This window comes from Scyliorhinus torazame, chromosome 3 (assembly GCF_047496885.1).
Source record: "Scyliorhinus torazame isolate Kashiwa2021f chromosome 3, sScyTor2.1, whole genome shotgun sequence".
NCBI classification, from domain to species: Eukaryota; Metazoa; Chordata; class Chondrichthyes; order Carcharhiniformes; family Scyliorhinidae; genus Scyliorhinus; species Scyliorhinus torazame.
In genome coordinates, this window is record NC_092709.1 from 71,645,749 (window position 1) to 71,663,042 (window position 17,294).

The 17,294-nt window shown below is 46.6% G+C and overlaps 1 protein-coding gene across 1 annotated transcript in view; it reads left to right on the forward strand.

Moving 5' to 3' along the window:
• LOC140408510 (platelet-derived growth factor C-like) overlaps nt 1-17,294 on the forward strand; it is an 84,551-nt gene that overhangs the window by 65,150 nt on the left and 2,107 nt on the right. Inside the window, exon 3 of the mRNA XM_072495796.1 lies at nt 13,585-13,799. Coding sequence (XP_072351897.1) covers nt 13,585-13,799 — 215 coding nt within the window. The remainder of the gene's footprint in view (nt 1-13,584; nt 13,800-17,294) is intronic.

Here is a 17,294-nt window from a genome sequence, read left to right on the forward strand (position 1 = left end):
TGTAGAGAAGTGTGAGGTGATTCACTTTGGAAGGAATAACAGGAATGCGGAATATTTGACTAATGGTAAAGTTCTTGAAAGTGTGGATGAGCAGAGGGATCTAGGTGTCCATGTACATAGATCCCTGAAAGTTGCCACCCAGGTTGATAGGGTTGTGAAGAAGGCCTATGGAGTGTTGGCCTTTATTGGTAGAGGGATTGAGTTCCGGAGTCGGGAGGTCATGTTGCAGCTGTACAGAACTCTGGTACGGCCGCATTTGGAGTATTGCATACAGTTCTGGTCACCGCATTATAGGAAGGACGTGGAGGCTTTGGAACGGGTGCAGAGGAGATTTACCAGGATGTTGCCTGGTATGGAGGGAAAATCTTATGAGGAAAGGCTGATGGACTTGAGGTTGTTTTCGTTGGAGAGAAGAAGGTTAAGAGGAGACTTAATAGAGGCATACAAAATGATCAGGGGGTTGGATAGGGTGGACAGTGAGAGCCTTCTCCCGCGGATGGATATGGCTGGCACGAGGGGACATAACTTTAAACTGAGGGGTAATAGATATAGGACAGAGGTCAGAGGTAGGTTCTTTACGCAAAGAGTAGTGAGGCCGTGGAATGCCCTACCTGCTACAGTAGTGAACTCGCCAACATTGAGGGCATTTAAAAGTTTATTGGATAAGCATATGGATGATAATGGCATAGTGTAGGTTAGATGGCTTTTGTTTCGGTGCAACATCGTGGGCCGAAGGGCCTGTACTGCGCTGTATCGTTCTATGTTCTATGTTCTATGTACCCCTTCACCCACCCTGCCCTCTTACCCACTTACCCCTTAACAACTTACCTTACCCCCTCTACCCCCTCTTACCAACATTACCCCATTGCCCACTTACCGTACCCATTTCCCTTCTCCCCAAAGCTATTTTCAAAGCAGCTTTTGGATGTTTAAACTCTTTACTGTTGGTCTTTGTGATGCAACATTATCCCATTTCTCCCAAAACCTGCACCTGCGCTCCCACTTGTCCAGCCCCACAGCTCTGCAGAAAAGAAAAACAAAAACCCTTTCAGTCTTACTGGTCAAAGCTGCAGAACTATGTAAAATATCACCAGATCAGCTTGCTTCAGTACACATCCATACTGGATATCACTGTTAAAAATGGGCTAGTGCTGTAAAATAAGGTGCAACTTCTGCCGCTGCTCCCGACAAGATTTTCTGCATCAGGTTGAATATGAAAGATCCTCCATCGGAAGATCACTCACAAACCTCAGAGGAAAATAATAGTACAGCATTCTTGTCAGCCCGATTCTGTGCTCAGGTCACATCGAGAGGCTTGAACCCATAACCGCCAGACTCCAAGGTGACAGCCACATTGCTGAGCCAAGTTGCCAACGACAGCAACTTGGCTTTACATAGCTCCTTCAGAATAGTAAAACATCACAAAGTGCTTTGCAGTAACTTACCCAGAAATTAACTTTGAGCCAATGTAGTCGATGTCAGGATGAGAGATTAAATGTTTAGTCAAATAGCTACTTGGTTTTAAGAAACATCATAAAGGAGGTATTGGGGCAGCAGAGTAGCATAGTGGTCAGCAATGTGGCTTCACAGCGCCGGGGTCCCAGGTTCAATTCCCTGCTGGGTCACTGTCTGTGCGGAGTCTGCACGTTCTCCCCGTGTCTGCGTGGGTTTCCTCCGGTTGCTCCGGTTTCCTCCCACAGTCCAAAGACGTGCAGGTTAGGTGGATTGGCCATGCTAAATTGCCCTTAGTGTCCAAAAAAAGGTAGGAGGGGTTATTGGGTTAGGGAGTTAGGGGGATAGGGTGGAAGTGAGGGCTTAAGTGGGTCGGTGCAAACTCGGTGGGCCGAATGGCCTCCTTCTGCACTGTATGTTCTGTGAGATGAGAGAAGTGAACAGATAGATTTTTCAGGAATGGATTTCCAAAGCTCAAATCCTCAATGGCAGAAGGTGCAGCCACAAATGGTCAGGTGAGAGAAGTTTGCGAGGCACAAGAGTCGGAGTTGGAAAAAGACAAAGGGTTGTCGGGATCGAGGGGTTAGAGAGGTAGGGGGACAGTGAAACCATGTAGATACAAGGAAGATATCCAATACAAGGAAGAGAATTTGACAACGAGAACCTCTGTGCAAAGCATTGGTTCCCACTGAGTTAAAAATAATTTTAATACCTGCTGAGCTTTCTAACTGCCCAGACCACAAGCTATCCAAAGCTACGCTCAGATAAAGCAGAATGGTTTATTTTTTCATACATCTCCACTCTGGAATCAGGAGCTTTGAGCTGATAAAGTACCGTGCTTGGCTGTTACTGTCTGTTTTAATTCCAGTGGCTACTGCAAAGTAAGAAAAATGAGCTTGTCCAGAATGAATGTCTACAGAAGCAAGCAGTTCTGGTGATATTATACACCATTTTGTAGCTTTGCCTAGTAAGACAGAGGTTTTTTTTTTTTGCTTTCTTCAGAGCTGTGGGGCTGGGCGAGGGGGAGCAGAGGTGCACGTTTTGGGAGAAATGGGATTAAGCTGTATCCCAAAGACAAATAAAACAACAGATCCGTGGATACTATGACACTGAATTAATGCTGGATTTATGCCTGTTTGTTTGTGCTGGAACAAAGGTTTCAGGTTGTTGGCACACCTCCCTCTTTAAATATTGTAAAGTTGAGAGTTGCTCAGACATTTAATGAAATAAGTTGCATATATAGCACTGCACTTTTGACATTTGTCGATCGGAATATACTGTACAGATTCTCGCTGTCGCTGCTCTTAGTCTGATGATTGTGAATGCAGCTAGGAGTTGGAATTTTCCCTTCAAACAGTCTAGGACTAGACCGCTGAAACAATGCAACATCATCCAGAACCAATGGCACTTTATCCAGCATGGACTCCTGGCTCAGATCCCAGTTTGAAGAAATGTGAATGATGACAAAGGGGTACTGACTGTGCTCTGAGAGATTATTTTTCTTTAGATATAATTACGAAACATATTTTCACAGTAGACGGTTCCCCACAAATATATTTTGATTTCTACATTGCTGTCCTGAATGATGACATCACACCTCTGTTATCCAGCCTGCCACAGAGGACACACAAGGGACAACCGCATTTTTGAACTCAGTAATATGTAGCGAGAAACTGAAAGTTTCTGTTGCATTTTTTTCTTTCTGATTTAATTTTTAAACGATCAAATGTTCACAATTTGGTGATGCCGACACCTGAAGAATGTTCGCATGGGCAAGTCTCTGTGGAGCTGAAGCCCAGCATGCCGATCTCAACTATCCTGTTTCAATTAGGGTATCCCCAACTTTTAAAAAACAGGACTCCTGAGAAAGGCATCAGCTGTCAGCAAGACTCAGACTGATCTGCCAGTTTCATTGAGCTCTGTTGCTGAGCTGCTGGGGACAAGTCTCGCTTAATAAATTGTAGCGCACAATGACTTACGCGAGACGAGAAGTGATGAAGTCTATCTAGGCTTTATTAAGCGAGACTTGTCCCCAGCAGCTCAGCAACAGAATGAGGCTGCGGGGAGAAGCTCGAGCTCTTATACTCCGCCTTCAGGGCGGAGCCAAAAGTCGGCAGATCCAACCAGGACCCGGGACCTGTCAGCCAATAGCCTCTCGGCTTCACAGGTACCACATTACCCCTAATACATACCACCACAGGTCTGAATTACACCCTATCAATTCACTGTGGATTGGAAAATGTGTCCTAGCTTGTGTGGTATGAGTTGACCTGTCCTCTGAATGTCCATTTCAAAGAGTATCCTCTCCATGTAGAAAGTCCTGATAGGGTAATGCCTTTAATCACACTGTGGTGTTCTTTGTGATGCTGTTTTCAGGATGGATATCATAGTGTTTGTTCACAACGACCACAGAAACCAAGTTCATTAACAAAGCTAACATTTATTTACACTGCTTAAATTAAGCTCGACCCCTTACTCCCATATTAAACAATAATTATAGTAATCTACACTCTATTAACACTAGTCTCTACACTCTAACTCTCACTGTATTCCATCCTCTCTCTAGATTTCTCCTACGCACTCTACTCCAGCCTTCACTCTCTCCCCCAAAAGTCTGAGAATCAGGGGCTGAATTCTCCGCCGGCGCGCTGCTCCTTTTTGCCGGCAGCCTGGGGGTTTCCCGACGCCGTTGGGCTGCCCCACAATGGGAAACCCCCTTGACCTGCCGGCGTAATGGAGTATCCCGCCGGCGGGGTGAAACAGAAATGTGGCGGGGGTGGAGAATCCAGCCCCAGTGCTTTATATAGTACTGCATCTAGCTCCGTCTAGTGGTAAATTGTAACATGACATTAACTCTTTGTATACTGGACATTTATATAATGTCACACACACAAGAAAGGATTCCTTGCTATAATTTAGTGAGTACCATTGAAGGTTTTGTTTTGTACTCTTTTGACACTAGAAACTAGCACAATCTGCGCACTCTGATGAGTTGTATACATGCTTAGGTGGATTGGCCATGATAAATTGCCCTTAGTGACCCAAAAAAAAGGTTAGGAGGGGTTATTGGGTCACGGGGATAGGGTGAAAGTGAGGGCTTAAGTGGGTCGGTGTAGACTCGATGGGCCGAATGGCCTCCTTCTGCATTGTATGTTCTATGTTCTATGCCTCGTCTACCAAATACAGGTGATCATTGGAATCTTTGAGATTTAGAATTTATACAACTGATTGACCAAGGAGTCATCAACTTAGAAGTAAACGTTTCTTTGACTAAAAAGACACTTTTCTTAAAATTAAGAAGATAGTTTTAAAAATCATGTTCAATTATTAAAGTATGAAATTAAATATACTTTTCCTGTAGTCACAACTTTAACATTGTGTTCTAATTCCATGAAGTGGCTAAATTGTGGTTTTACAAAGTATTTTCCTTTTTATATTTTTATTTTGACTCATGGCGGCTAAAATGTCCTCCAGATTCTGTGATTCAGTTCAGCAGCATTTTCCTCTTTGACCCGAGGGAGGTTTGGAAAGTTTATTTTTCTTTGCTGAATTAATTTTCAAAATGGCAGCCACAGAGCTGCTGGGAACACATGTTGAAGGCAATCCAAGCTTCACAGACCATTGCCGTGTTAGTGAATGGAATTTAAGGGGCAATTCTCCCACAATCTGTGTCTCCATTGAGGGGGTCACAGGTGGAGTCACAGTAGCCCTATCTCTGAGGTCCCTACACGCGTTGGAGCATGGGATCACTGAATCGACTCTTACAAAATAATCTGAAGAATGTGGCAGTCTCACCCACTGGAAACAAATACCATGAAATTATGGCCACAGTTTCCTGTCCATTAAAGTCATGGAGCGTGCCCACAACTTCCTCATATGCATTCCTGGTGAGTGAAGTAATGCATTGGAATTGCAAATCCCTACAGTTAGCAGTCTGGAGCACACCTTGTGCAACATGAACACAAGGACAGCAATCACCAATCTGAAAAGCAGGTGACATAAATTAACATAACTTCCTTTACATTTCAAAGGCATAGGCCTCACAGAACACCAATTATTAGCTGGGTGACCACCTCCAGTCTTAGAGGAGCAAAGGTATTAGATACTTCAATCTCAACTAGTCAGATTGAAAGACCTGACAAGCACTTACAGTGAGCAAAGGCTTGACAAATTCCCTGTTAAATTCAACAATCCTCAAACATATCCTCCTGCTGGCTGGAATATTCCACTTGGCCTTGACTTCCCAGCTCAATCAGTAAGAAATAATTTCAGATTTTCCCCCTAAATGGGTGTGAAGTCAGTGGAGAAACCCTTCAAAGTCAGTGGCCTGGATTCTCCGCTGCCCGCCGCCAGTAGTGGAGTTCCTGATGCGGTGGAGAATCAGGTGTCCGGGATAAAAACAGGATTGTCACCTTTGTGATGCAGCGGGAACGGGGTTCATGCCCAGATGCCGAATGACCCATTTGCGTCCACTTAGCAGGCAGGGCACCAGAATCTCCGGGTCAGCGTGATTCTCTGGTCCTCTGGGCCGGGAATCCCGTCGGCAGAAATCACTACTGGTATTTACCAGCGTGGCCCTGTCGTGGGAAACCTCACGGAAGCCAAAAGGGTAACTCCTGAAGGGAGGTGGGACCAGGTACAGAGCGGAGAGACATTGAAGCAGGCCACAATCAGAGCAGAAAAACATTGAAGCAGACCGGGATCAGAGTGGGGAGACATTGAAGCAGATCGAAATGAGAGTGGAGAGACTTTGAAGCAGACCACAATCAGAGCAGAGAAACATTGAAGCAGACCGGGATCAGAGTGGAGAGACTTCGAAGCAGAATGAGAGCAGAGCAAAGAGAATTTGAAGCAGAGCAGGATCAAAGCAGCGAGACTTTGAAGTTAGCAGGGAGCAGGTGGGAGAAACATTACAGCAGGCTGGTTCAGACTGGTCCGTGAGCTGCGTGTCATAACTGAATTGGGGGGGCTAAAAGAAATTGAAAATGCCGTCACAGGGCAAAGAGTGTTTTGCTGTTAAGTAAGACCCGATAAATTTGTTTGTGTAAAAATTTAAAACAAAAGCCTGTTTACTAGTTTATCATATAATTAAAATTAATGGTCAATCAAACAATCAAATCTCTGGAAATAAAGTTAAAACTAAATAACAAAGGATAGTAGTACATAAAGAAGTCTTTCAGTTTTTCTTTTGGCTGAGGAAGCAGTTACAGTTCAATGTTGCAGTTAACAATCTGTTCGATAGCTTCAGCTGACGCTGCGTGAATGGTAGTGATGCTCCCAGGAATGGATCTCTAAGGGCAGACATTTTGCATGTGCCCGATGGTTTGACTTGGTCCAAGTCACAATTTGAGTTGTTCCTCATGTTCCACTTGTGGAGCAATTGTCTACATCTTCCCTGGCCTGTCTTCAAGCAGTCGAGGGTTGTCTATGGAAAATTGAAACCTGGGACTTCCCCACTCGGGTCAGTTACCAGATTGCGGTTGAGGATGTTTCCAGTCAACAAAGGAGATGAGAGTGGCGTGTATTCCAGTCGGCACTACGTGATTTCAGATGTGTATGTGTTTTTTTTTCTGATGTACTGTGTCAATGGAAAGGTTTCAATAAATGTCAGATGTGGTGTGCTTTGAGGGGGATGTTTTCCTGTGGACAATATTTGTTAGCACAGGAACCCATTCGAGCTGTGTTCGTCTCAACATCCCAGGAATAATCCTCATGACTTCCCCAAAGTGGATATCTACCATGTTCGAGTGGCGGCTCCTGAGTCAGGTTGAACAGCAGTATTCTGCTGTTGGACAAACCAGGGTGAGTGAAGCAGTGTGTGCTGCATTGGCTTTCTTGTTCTACATGTTACCTGCCAGTGTCCACGTCAGATTTAATCTGACCTTGACCTTGGCTCCGGTGTTCTGGATGAGTGTCCTGACGTCAAAGTGTTTTGGCATTGGATCATTCGTGAGTGGCCGTCCACAGAACTGAATGTGGAGTTCTTTCCTGGCCTTTGAGTTGTTCAGGTCGGACTGCCACTCTGTTCCGATTTACTTGCCCTGCATTGATGCTCCCCATCTCTCATCCGGACTCCCAAACCAGGCCTTCTGAGAAATGTACAGTGTGCAGTCCTGTCCCCCCTTGTGTAGGAGTGTCAAGAGAAGCCAAGCCATGCTCGCTTTTTACGATACTAGCTCCAGCAGCCCTGTGTATTTAAATGGCCCAAAGCCACTTCGACAAGCTCGGAAAGAGTAAGCGAGTGAGAGGGTGGAATGGCAACTGGTCGGTGGGGGAGGGGGTAAGATGGCAGGTAAATAGGGTGGGGGGGGGGGGGGTAAAAATAAAATAAATAAATAATCGTTATTGTCACAAGTAGATTTACATTAACACTACAATGAAGTTACTGTGAAAAGCCCCCAGTTGCCACATTCCGGTGGGTGTTCGGGTACACAGAGGGTGAATCCACAGTGTCCAATTAACCTAACAAGCACGTCTTTCGGGACGTGGGAGGAAACCGGAACACATGGAGGAAACCCACGCACACACGGGGAGGGTGTGCAGACTCTGCACAGACAGTGACCCAAGCCAGGACTCGAACCTGGGACCCAGGTGATGGGTTAGGGTGAGTGGAGGGGTGTTGGCGGGTTGTTTGGGGAGTAGTTGGAGGGGTGGAGGCAATAGTTGGGCGTGGGTGGCTAGTCGGGTCGGGGGGGGGGGTAATAGTTAGAAGGGTGGGAGATAGGGGATATTTGGGTGTGATTGGAGGGGTAGTCGGGTGGGGAATAGTCGGGTGGTTAGAGGTAGTCAGAGGTTGGGGATGTATTTGGGTAGTCAGGAGGTAGCTGTGATAAGATAAGAGGCAAGATCTGGACTATGTATCCAAGGGCAGCAGCCAGAGAAGGAAGTACCATCTAAAGATGGGACTCATCCATACAATTGTGAGTAGGGATGAGGCACGGAGGAATGATGTGCCAGGTGCCATGAGCCACCATTACCAGATCAGTGGTAGATCCCAGGCACCATAGAGGGTTGCAGCTGGAGAGAGGCTGAAGATGACTCATGCTGCGTACCAGTGTGCAGAAGTTACAAGAATTCTCTGCAGTTGTTGCGGCGTCAGTGTCGAGAGAAGACTGCACTTATGAAAGGATTCCTTCACCAGCTGTATTCAACCCTGCAGAATGAGCTAAAAGTAGCATTGGCACTGAAAATCACTGCAGCGCTAATTTCTACACCTTCGACACTTTCCAAGGATCCACCCGAGACATGTGCAGGATATCCCAGGCAGCTGCACACATCAATGTGTGAGGGTAATAACTAACACACTGTTTAATAATTCTTGGGGTTCACGGGTGGGATTCTGCAACCCGTCAGCCCCGTTTTCCAGTGCGTTGCCCCCCCCCCCCCCCGTTAGTGGGATTCTCCATTCCCGCAGCAGGCCAATGGGGTTTCCCAATGTGGCCACCCCCACGCTGTCGGGAAACCTGCGGCCGTGGGTGCACTGCCAGTGAAGCGGAGGATCCCGCAGCAAGTGGTTCTGAACTGACCTGAATAGCCGGGCTGAGGGGTTTGATGGCTTGAGGTCATTGCAAACTTCCCACATGTGCAGGGTGTAATCGAGGCTCAATGCGCCTGCTGGCCAGTCTGCAGCCTTCATCAATAAAGAACACTCAGCAGGTCTACGACCACAATTTCTCGGTCAGCACTCATGATGTCCATGTGCTCTGGCACTCCCAGCCGCATTGTTGTTCCAGACCCTCACATGCTCCCATGGAGAATTGGCGGTGAAAGGAGGTACCCTCTCAAGACAGGGCGACTGATGTCAGTGAATCTGAGGAACGGTGCAACGTCTGTCATGGGATAACCTGGGCGACGACAGGAACAAACACTAAGCCTGTTCAAGATGAGATTCTGGTGCCTGGGGACTGGTCTGGACCAGCTCTGCAACATGACCCGAGTCAGGGTTTCCCGAATCATTGTGCTCTTCGCAAACACCCACAGCCGAGTGTGGAGGCATTGCATCAAGGGAATGTGCAGCAGATTCGATCCCCTTCTGATGAAGAATATGTTGAGGAGGCAGGACAGTAACATCCGATGGCAGGAGCCAGAGTCTGGGAGATACACATTTCAACATTTCACCTTGGAATGTATTAATATTAAAAATGTTCTCTCATCCTGAGCTGTTTTCCTGGCAGTTTTTGTCAGTTGCTGTTTGTTATTGCCTTCCACTCTCTGGGACTGAGTGAGAAAGCAAGTCCTAAGTCCACCTCTCCCAGAACTGGAATTGAACCGCCATTCTTGGCATTGTTCTGAACTTTGTCTTCTTCTTGGGCAGTCGCTCCGCGTCGAGGATGACCCCAGATGCTGGCTGCTTGCAAACAGAGACTCCTCTATAGACCATAGAGGTGCGGGATAGGGCATCTGGGGGCTCATTGAGCTTCCCCGGGCGATACAAGATCTCATAGCTGTAGGTGGAGAGCTCGATCCTCCACCTCAAGATCTTGTCGTTCTTAATCTTGCCCCGCTGTGTATTGTTAAACATGAAGGCAACCGACCGTTGGTCGGTGAGGAGAGGGAATCTCCTGCCGGCCAGGTAATGCCGCCAATGTCTCACAGCTTCCACAATGGCTTGGGCCTCCTTTTCGACAGAGGAGGGATGGATTTCGGAGGCATGGAGGGTGCGGGAGAAGAATGCCACGGGCCTGCCCGCCTGGTTGAGGGTGGCAGCCAGAGCTACGTCTGATGCATCGCTCTCCACCTGAAAGGGGAGGGTCTCGTCGATCGCCTGCATCGTGGCCTTGGCGATGTCCGCCTTGATGTGGTTGAAGGCCTGGCGGGCCTCAGCCGCCAGGGGAAAAACTGTGGACTTGATGAGTGGACGGGGCTTGTCCGCATAATTAGGGACCCACTGGGCATAATATGAGAAAAACCCCGGGCATCGTTTCAGGGCCTTGGGGCAGAGTGGAAGAGGGAGCTCCAGGAGGGGCGCATGCGGTCGGGGCCGGGCCCTAGGACTCCATTTTCCACTACGTAGCCAAGGATGGCTAAACGGTTGGTACGGAACACGCATTTCTCCTTATTGTAGGTGAGGTTAAGGAGTTTGGCGGTATGGAGGAATATTTGGAGGTTTGCGTCGTGGTCCTGCTGGTCGTGACCACAGATGGTAGTATAGTGGTCAGCACAGTTGCTTCACAGCTCCAAGGTCTCAGGTTCGATTCCCGGCTTGGGTCACTGTCTGTGCGGAGTCTGCACGTTCTCCCCGTGTCTGCGTGGGTTTCCTCCGGGTGCTCCGGTTTCCTGCCACAGTCCAAAGATGTGCAGTTTAGGTGGATTGGCCATGATAATTTGCCCTTAAGTGTCCAAAAAATGTTAAGTAGGGGTTATTGGGTTACGGCAATAGGGTAGATACGTGGGCTTCAGTAGGGCGCTCTGTGTAAGAGCCGATGCAGACTCGATGGGCCGAATGGCCTCCTTCTGCACTGTAAAGTCTATGAAATTACCTTCTGCTATCTGGAGGCCAGCCCGATTAGAGGAGGTGAAAGAGCAGGAGGAGGTGGAGACAGAAAGCAGGCAACAAGGACCCCCATGAAACTGAATGAGTGAGGGAGGGTAGATGGTCAGGTTCTGCTTCATTTCCAACAAACTTCACCACAATATCCCTACAGCCAACATTCAACAATAAACACCACCACCAACAGTTTTCACAAAACACCTTCATCCAACAACACATTCAATTATACAAACATTAATGAGCTATCAGTCCTTAGCACCTGCCATGTGGGTACCTTTACATGCCCCAGTGCTCCTACACAGTGCTACGCCAGTGGTTGGTGGGAGGCTGCTAGCTTTCACAGGGGAAAACTGAGATGGCTTTCATGAAACCCTGGAACAAATCTAGTTTGAGAAAGCACAGCTTCAGACTGTCATGGGATCCAATAGGCCTTCTTTCTGTCTCCTCCTCCTCCCAGTTGTCCTCCGATGCCTTTCTAAGCGAGGCAACAATCTGAATTGGCTGGCTGAAAGGCAACAGTTGGAGCAATGGTGGTGCGGCAGTGGTGGGAGCAGGAAGGCTGTCACCCTGAGAGAGGACAGCAAGTTCATCCTCCATGTAGTCGCTGCCACTCCCCATGGGGCAGCACCTCGACAATCCTAGTAATCTGCTGAAGCACATTGCAAGTCTGCTCGAAAGCGTCTGAGCGCAAGCTGCAAATCCTATGATCTTCATCTAAGCTTCCACTGCAACACTGAGAGGTGGGAAGGATTCTGCCTGTACTGCAGTAAAGTCTGCGACAACAGCCATCAGATGCTCCATCATTAGTCAAGCCATCAGTACTCTCATGCTCTTGGCCACCACATCTATGGCGAAAAGGATGAGCACTAAACTCTACGTGATAGCCTCTCATATGTTGGAGTCAAACTCCTCCATGTTCCTGGACAAGGACCTCAAGTTGGCTGTCAGGCTTGCCAATGCTCCAAGCACTTTCCTGTGCATGTTCGTCAACATTCTCCTCATCTGAGTCGCCTGCAGAACCCAGCTGTGGCTCCATCCTCCAGAACCCAACAGATAAGCAGTTTGAGCATACAAGCTGAACCTAGTTCTGAAGAAGGGTCATATTGGAATTGGAACTTAAACTCTGTTTCTCTCTCCATAGAAGCTACCAGACTTGCTGAGGCCTTCCAACATTTTCTGTTTTTACAACATATAAGCAACCCCTTTCCGCCGGTTGCAGCCCTCCCTTCTGCCCACTGGCTCACCACACGCTGATTGTGATTTTATACTGCCCTCTAACGTCTTTGCAGAGTCAGTATCTGTGCTGCTGGTTTTGAGTGCATCCTCATCGCTTTTGTGGGGAACTCCTCCTCTTCCACCTGCCTCTGCTGAGACTGTGCAGCCAGCGATGCTTCTACATCTGACAGCATACAAGCAGATGAGGACTGGAGTGTATGAAGGGGGCCGCACGATGGCACAGTGATTGGCACTGCTGCCTCACAGCTCCAGGGTTCCAGGTTCAATTCCGGCCTCGGGTGACTGTCTGTGTGGAGTTTGCACTTTCTCCCCGTGTCTGCGTGGGTTTCCTCCGGGTGCTCCAGTTTCCTCCGACAGTCCAAAGATATATATTTTAGGTGGATTGGCCATGCTAAATTGCCCCTTAGTTTAGATGGGGTTACTGGGTTACAAAGACAGGGTGGAGGCATAGGGTGCTCTTTCCATGGGCTGGTGCAGACTCGATGGGCCGAATGGCCTCCTTCTGCACTGTAAATTCTATGTGATTCTGAGGTAGACGAGGGGGAAAGCAGGAGTTCCAGGATGGCAACATCTTCAGCTTTCACATGCTGCCATATCTGAGAATGAGGATGATGAGGGAATTGAAGAGGGCACAAGTCTTCCTTCCTGTTATCAGATGCATCAGATGCGATGGCCAGAAGGGAAATCCATGCCTTAGATCGATTACTTTCAATAAACCACCAGCTAGACCAATCGCCCAAGTACACAGCTGGCAGACCACCAGGCAATTCATATGGTTTATTCACATAATAATGTTTATATCTATAATGGACGTTGTACACAATGAGCTGGAAAAACAGCGAAGAGCTCTACTATTCATGTTTGTTTCTTTTCTGGTGTTAGATCCCAAAATTATCTTTTAATTAAATCAAAATCAGCATAAACGGAAATAGATTCAGATTTCAAGTCACCTTACAGGGCAGAGCTGGTGAACGAATTGTTTTGCATCTAAAATAATAACTGAATTATTTATCAGTTCATTATGTGTACAATTTTAACAAACCTAAAAGAACATTCTCGCTCAGAAAATTCAGCTCAAAACTTCCATAACACGCTGAAATTTCTCAAGTACTCAAATCTCCATCATGTTATATTACATCGAATTTACAACAAACATTCGATCCAGCAGGTCCCAGTGTTTATGCATCACACGCTCCTCTTCCCACATTAACACAGTCTTCTATTTATCTCTGCCTTATCACCTAACACAAGGTGACCTGATGTATTACGAGCTCAGGAATTAATGGTCAAAATATGTAGGTGATTGTTAGACTTTGTGCCATAACCTTGTGTCCTGAAATATTCTATTGAGATTGTGGGGACGCATTAGGAAACTAATAGAGGTGTCCTTGTTTTTGTTAATGTAGTGGATCTGAACTTGCTGAAAGAAGAGGTGAGGCTGTACAGCTGCACACCACGCAACATATCAGTGTCACTGAGAGAGGAACTCAAACGGACAGACACCATCTACTGGCCTGGCTGTTTACTGGTGAAACGTTGTGGAGGAAATTGTGCCTGCTGCTCTCTTGGCTGCCATGATTGTCAATGTGTCCCCATCAAAGTGTCAAAAAAATACCACGAGGTATCTGGTAGCTAGTTTTTTTGTTAAATTGTTCTCGTGTGATGACAAAGTTATGATGATTCTGTCAGGAAAATTTTAAGACCATTCAGGCCCTGCACACGGACATGCTAGGATTTATTTTAAGCAATCATTGCGAGGGGGGGGGGGGGATCTTTACACCCACCTCACCAGCTGGCATTTTACAAGCTGGAAATCACACAAAATAGGAGAGGTGACTAGACCACCCCATTCCCATCCCCCCCCCCCCCCCCTCCCGAGTTGCCCCCCTAGATACAGGTAAAGCATCAGCCAGGCCATTCGGCCTTGGGCTTAATGAAGTGCTTAACTGACCAATTAATAGCCAGTTAAGGGCCTATTTCCACCCTCGCCGAAATAATACATATGGTTGGGGAAGGAGGCCAGCCCACTACTTCACCATCTCAGGTGATAAGGAAGAAAGGCAGGGACGGGGATACTTCCTTTGGGGCTGCCCTGTGCCCATTGGGAACTTGGAGGCACCCACTGAAGATGTTAACCACCCCTAACCCTGCCACCCTTTGTGACTCCGCCTGGCCTCCAAAACCCAACTACCCACTCCCCCAATCCCTAGTGTCCCTGATTCCATCCTGATCAAGAACTCTGGACTTGAGGCAGCACCGTGGCGCAGTGGTTAGCACTGCTGCCTCACGGTGCCGAGGTACCATGTTCGATCCCGGCTCTGGGTCACTGACCATGTAGAGTTTGCACATTCTCCCCGTGTTTGCGTGGGTTTCGCCCCCACAACCCAAAGGTGTGCAGGGCAGGTGGATTGGCCACACTAAATGACCCTTTAATTGGAAAAAATGAATTGGGTACTTATTCAAACAAAAGTACCCTGGACTTATCTCGCCATGGACCTTCTCCTCAGGAATACTATAGTCCAGCAGCAACAGCCACGACTGAGTTTCGGCCCTGTTGGGACTTGTCAGGTAATGCCCAATCAGATTATTCTCTCAAGGATGGGACTCTCTTTCCGTGAAGGGCAGAAGTCGCACAATAACCTCGTTAAGGCTGCCCCTGGTGTATCATCATTGAGGGACAGCCTTTTGTAAAATTGGTTGGCTCGCAATCAACTTCACCCCCTCAAATTCATTCCAGTCTCTTACATTTCAGCAATTGCACTTCACATAGAACTAGTAACTTTCCAGCAGGTTCATAAATCCTACCTGTGCAAGCAGGGGCCATTTTTGATATCACCCTGAATTAATCTGCTCACCATTTTGGTAGATCCTATCTTTATCCTACTCCAAACATAAATTAATAAAGAAAAGATGCAAATAAAATAGCAATTGAAATAATTTAAACTGGTACAACGCATGTATCATTTATTTGTATGTTCATTGGATTCCAATAATATTGAAATTCAAGAGCAAAGGCATTTTTTCAGATCAAGCAGTGTTAAGGGTGTGGGAGAGATGGGGTAATGATGGGATCAAAGCAAGAGAGGAAGGACAGATAGGACAGGACAGAGGATAGGGTGATAGTAGGAGAGAAGGAGAAACTAGGGTGATAGGAGGAGAGGAGGAGAAAAAGGGCAAGAAGAGGAGAACCAGTGGTTCAAAGGAGGGGGAAAAGAGAAAAGTACGGCCACTTTGGGTGCGTAGTTTGCTTCATATCTATCCCGTATTAAATGCTGAGTTTGGGAATAAAAATCAATATCTATCACTAGGACTACTGGCCATTGTTTGGTTGACTTCTAGACCCCAAATGGCTCTGAGAATTACAGAGATCAGTGGATTAAAGATCCATAATGAAAAACCATGATTTTAATTATTTTGCGGGGTTGTGGACATCATTGGCTGGGCCAGCATTTAGTGCCCATGCTGAATAGCTATTGAGGACACAGCGGTGAGCCAGCTTCTTCAACCGCTGCAGTGCATATGGCTTAGGTACACCTACAGTGCTATTAGGGAAAACAATTCCAGGATTTTGAGCCAGTGACAGTGAAGAACTATGTGCGATTATTCAACTATGCATTGGAATTTATTGTTTCAACCATAATGCAGCCCAATCAAAATTCCATAAGCCTATCGAGTCTGATTCACCATTCAATGAGATCATGGCTGATCCGATATAATCCTCAACTTTATTTTCCCACATTATCCTCGTAACCCTTGGTTGCCTTACAGATGGAAAGTCTGCCTATGTCAGCCTTGAACACCGTTAACGACCCAGCCTCTACCGCTGTCTATGGTAAAGAATTCCACAGATACACTACCCTCTGAGAGAAGAAGTTCTTTCTCATCTCTGTCTTAAATGAGTGACCCCTTACTCTTTGATGATGCTCTCTGGTCTTAGACTCTCCCACAAGAGGAACCATCTTCTCAGCATCTACCCTGTCAAGCTCCCCTGAGAATCTGATGTGTCTCAGTAAGCTCACCTCTCATTCTTCTGAGCACAGGTGTGGTCTAACAAGTGACTTCTATAGTTTTAGCAGGACATCCCTATTTTTATATTCCATTCCCTTGAAATAAAGGCCAACATCCCATTTGCTTTCCCAATTACCTGCTGTCCTTGCATGCTGGCTTTTTGCGATTGATATACGAGAACCCCCAAATCCCTCTGTGCTGCAGGTTTCTACAGTTTTTCTCCATTTGAATAATATTCAGCTCCTTTATTCTTCCTGCCAAAGAGCATAACTTCACATTTTCCGACAAGTTTTGATCCACACACCTGCCTACATCCCTGTGTAGGCCCTTTGTGTCATCAGCAAATTTGGCAATAGTACAGTCACTGCCCTTATCCAAGTCATTTATATATACTGTGAATATTTTTACCACAGCACGGATCTCTGGCACTCCACGAGTTACAGGTTTCCATCCTGAAAATACTCCTCTTAGCCCACATTCTGGCTTCTATCAGTTAGCCAATCCTCTTCCCATGCGAACAGACTACCCCAATTCCTTGGGTTCTTAACTTATTAAGTAGCCTTCTGTATGGTACCTTATCGAACGCTTTTTGGAAAGACAGGTATATTACATCTACAGGTTCCCCTTTATCTATCCTGCTCGTTATCTCCTCAAAGAATTTTAATAAATCTGTCAGGCATGATTTGCCCTTCATAAAGCCATGCTGATTCAGCATGATTGTATAATGCATTTCTAAATGCTCTGCTATTACATCCATTATAATGGCCTCTAACCTTCCCAATGACAGAAGTTAAGCTAACTGGCCTATAGTTAATTGTTCATTGTCTCCCTCTTTCTTTGAATAAAGGTGTTATATTGGCAGTTTTTCAATCCTCTGGGACTTTTCCAGAATTTAAGGATTTTTGGAAGATTACCACTGGTGCATCCATTATTTCTGTAGCTACTTCCTTTAAAATCCTGGGATGGAAGCCATCAGGTCCAGGGGACCTATCGGCCCTTAGTCCCATTAGTTTCCCCAGTACATGTTCTCTCGTGATTGTTGCTGTATTTATTTCCACCCCCACTTCGGCCTCCTGATTGTTTATTTTTGGAATGCTGTTGGTGTTTC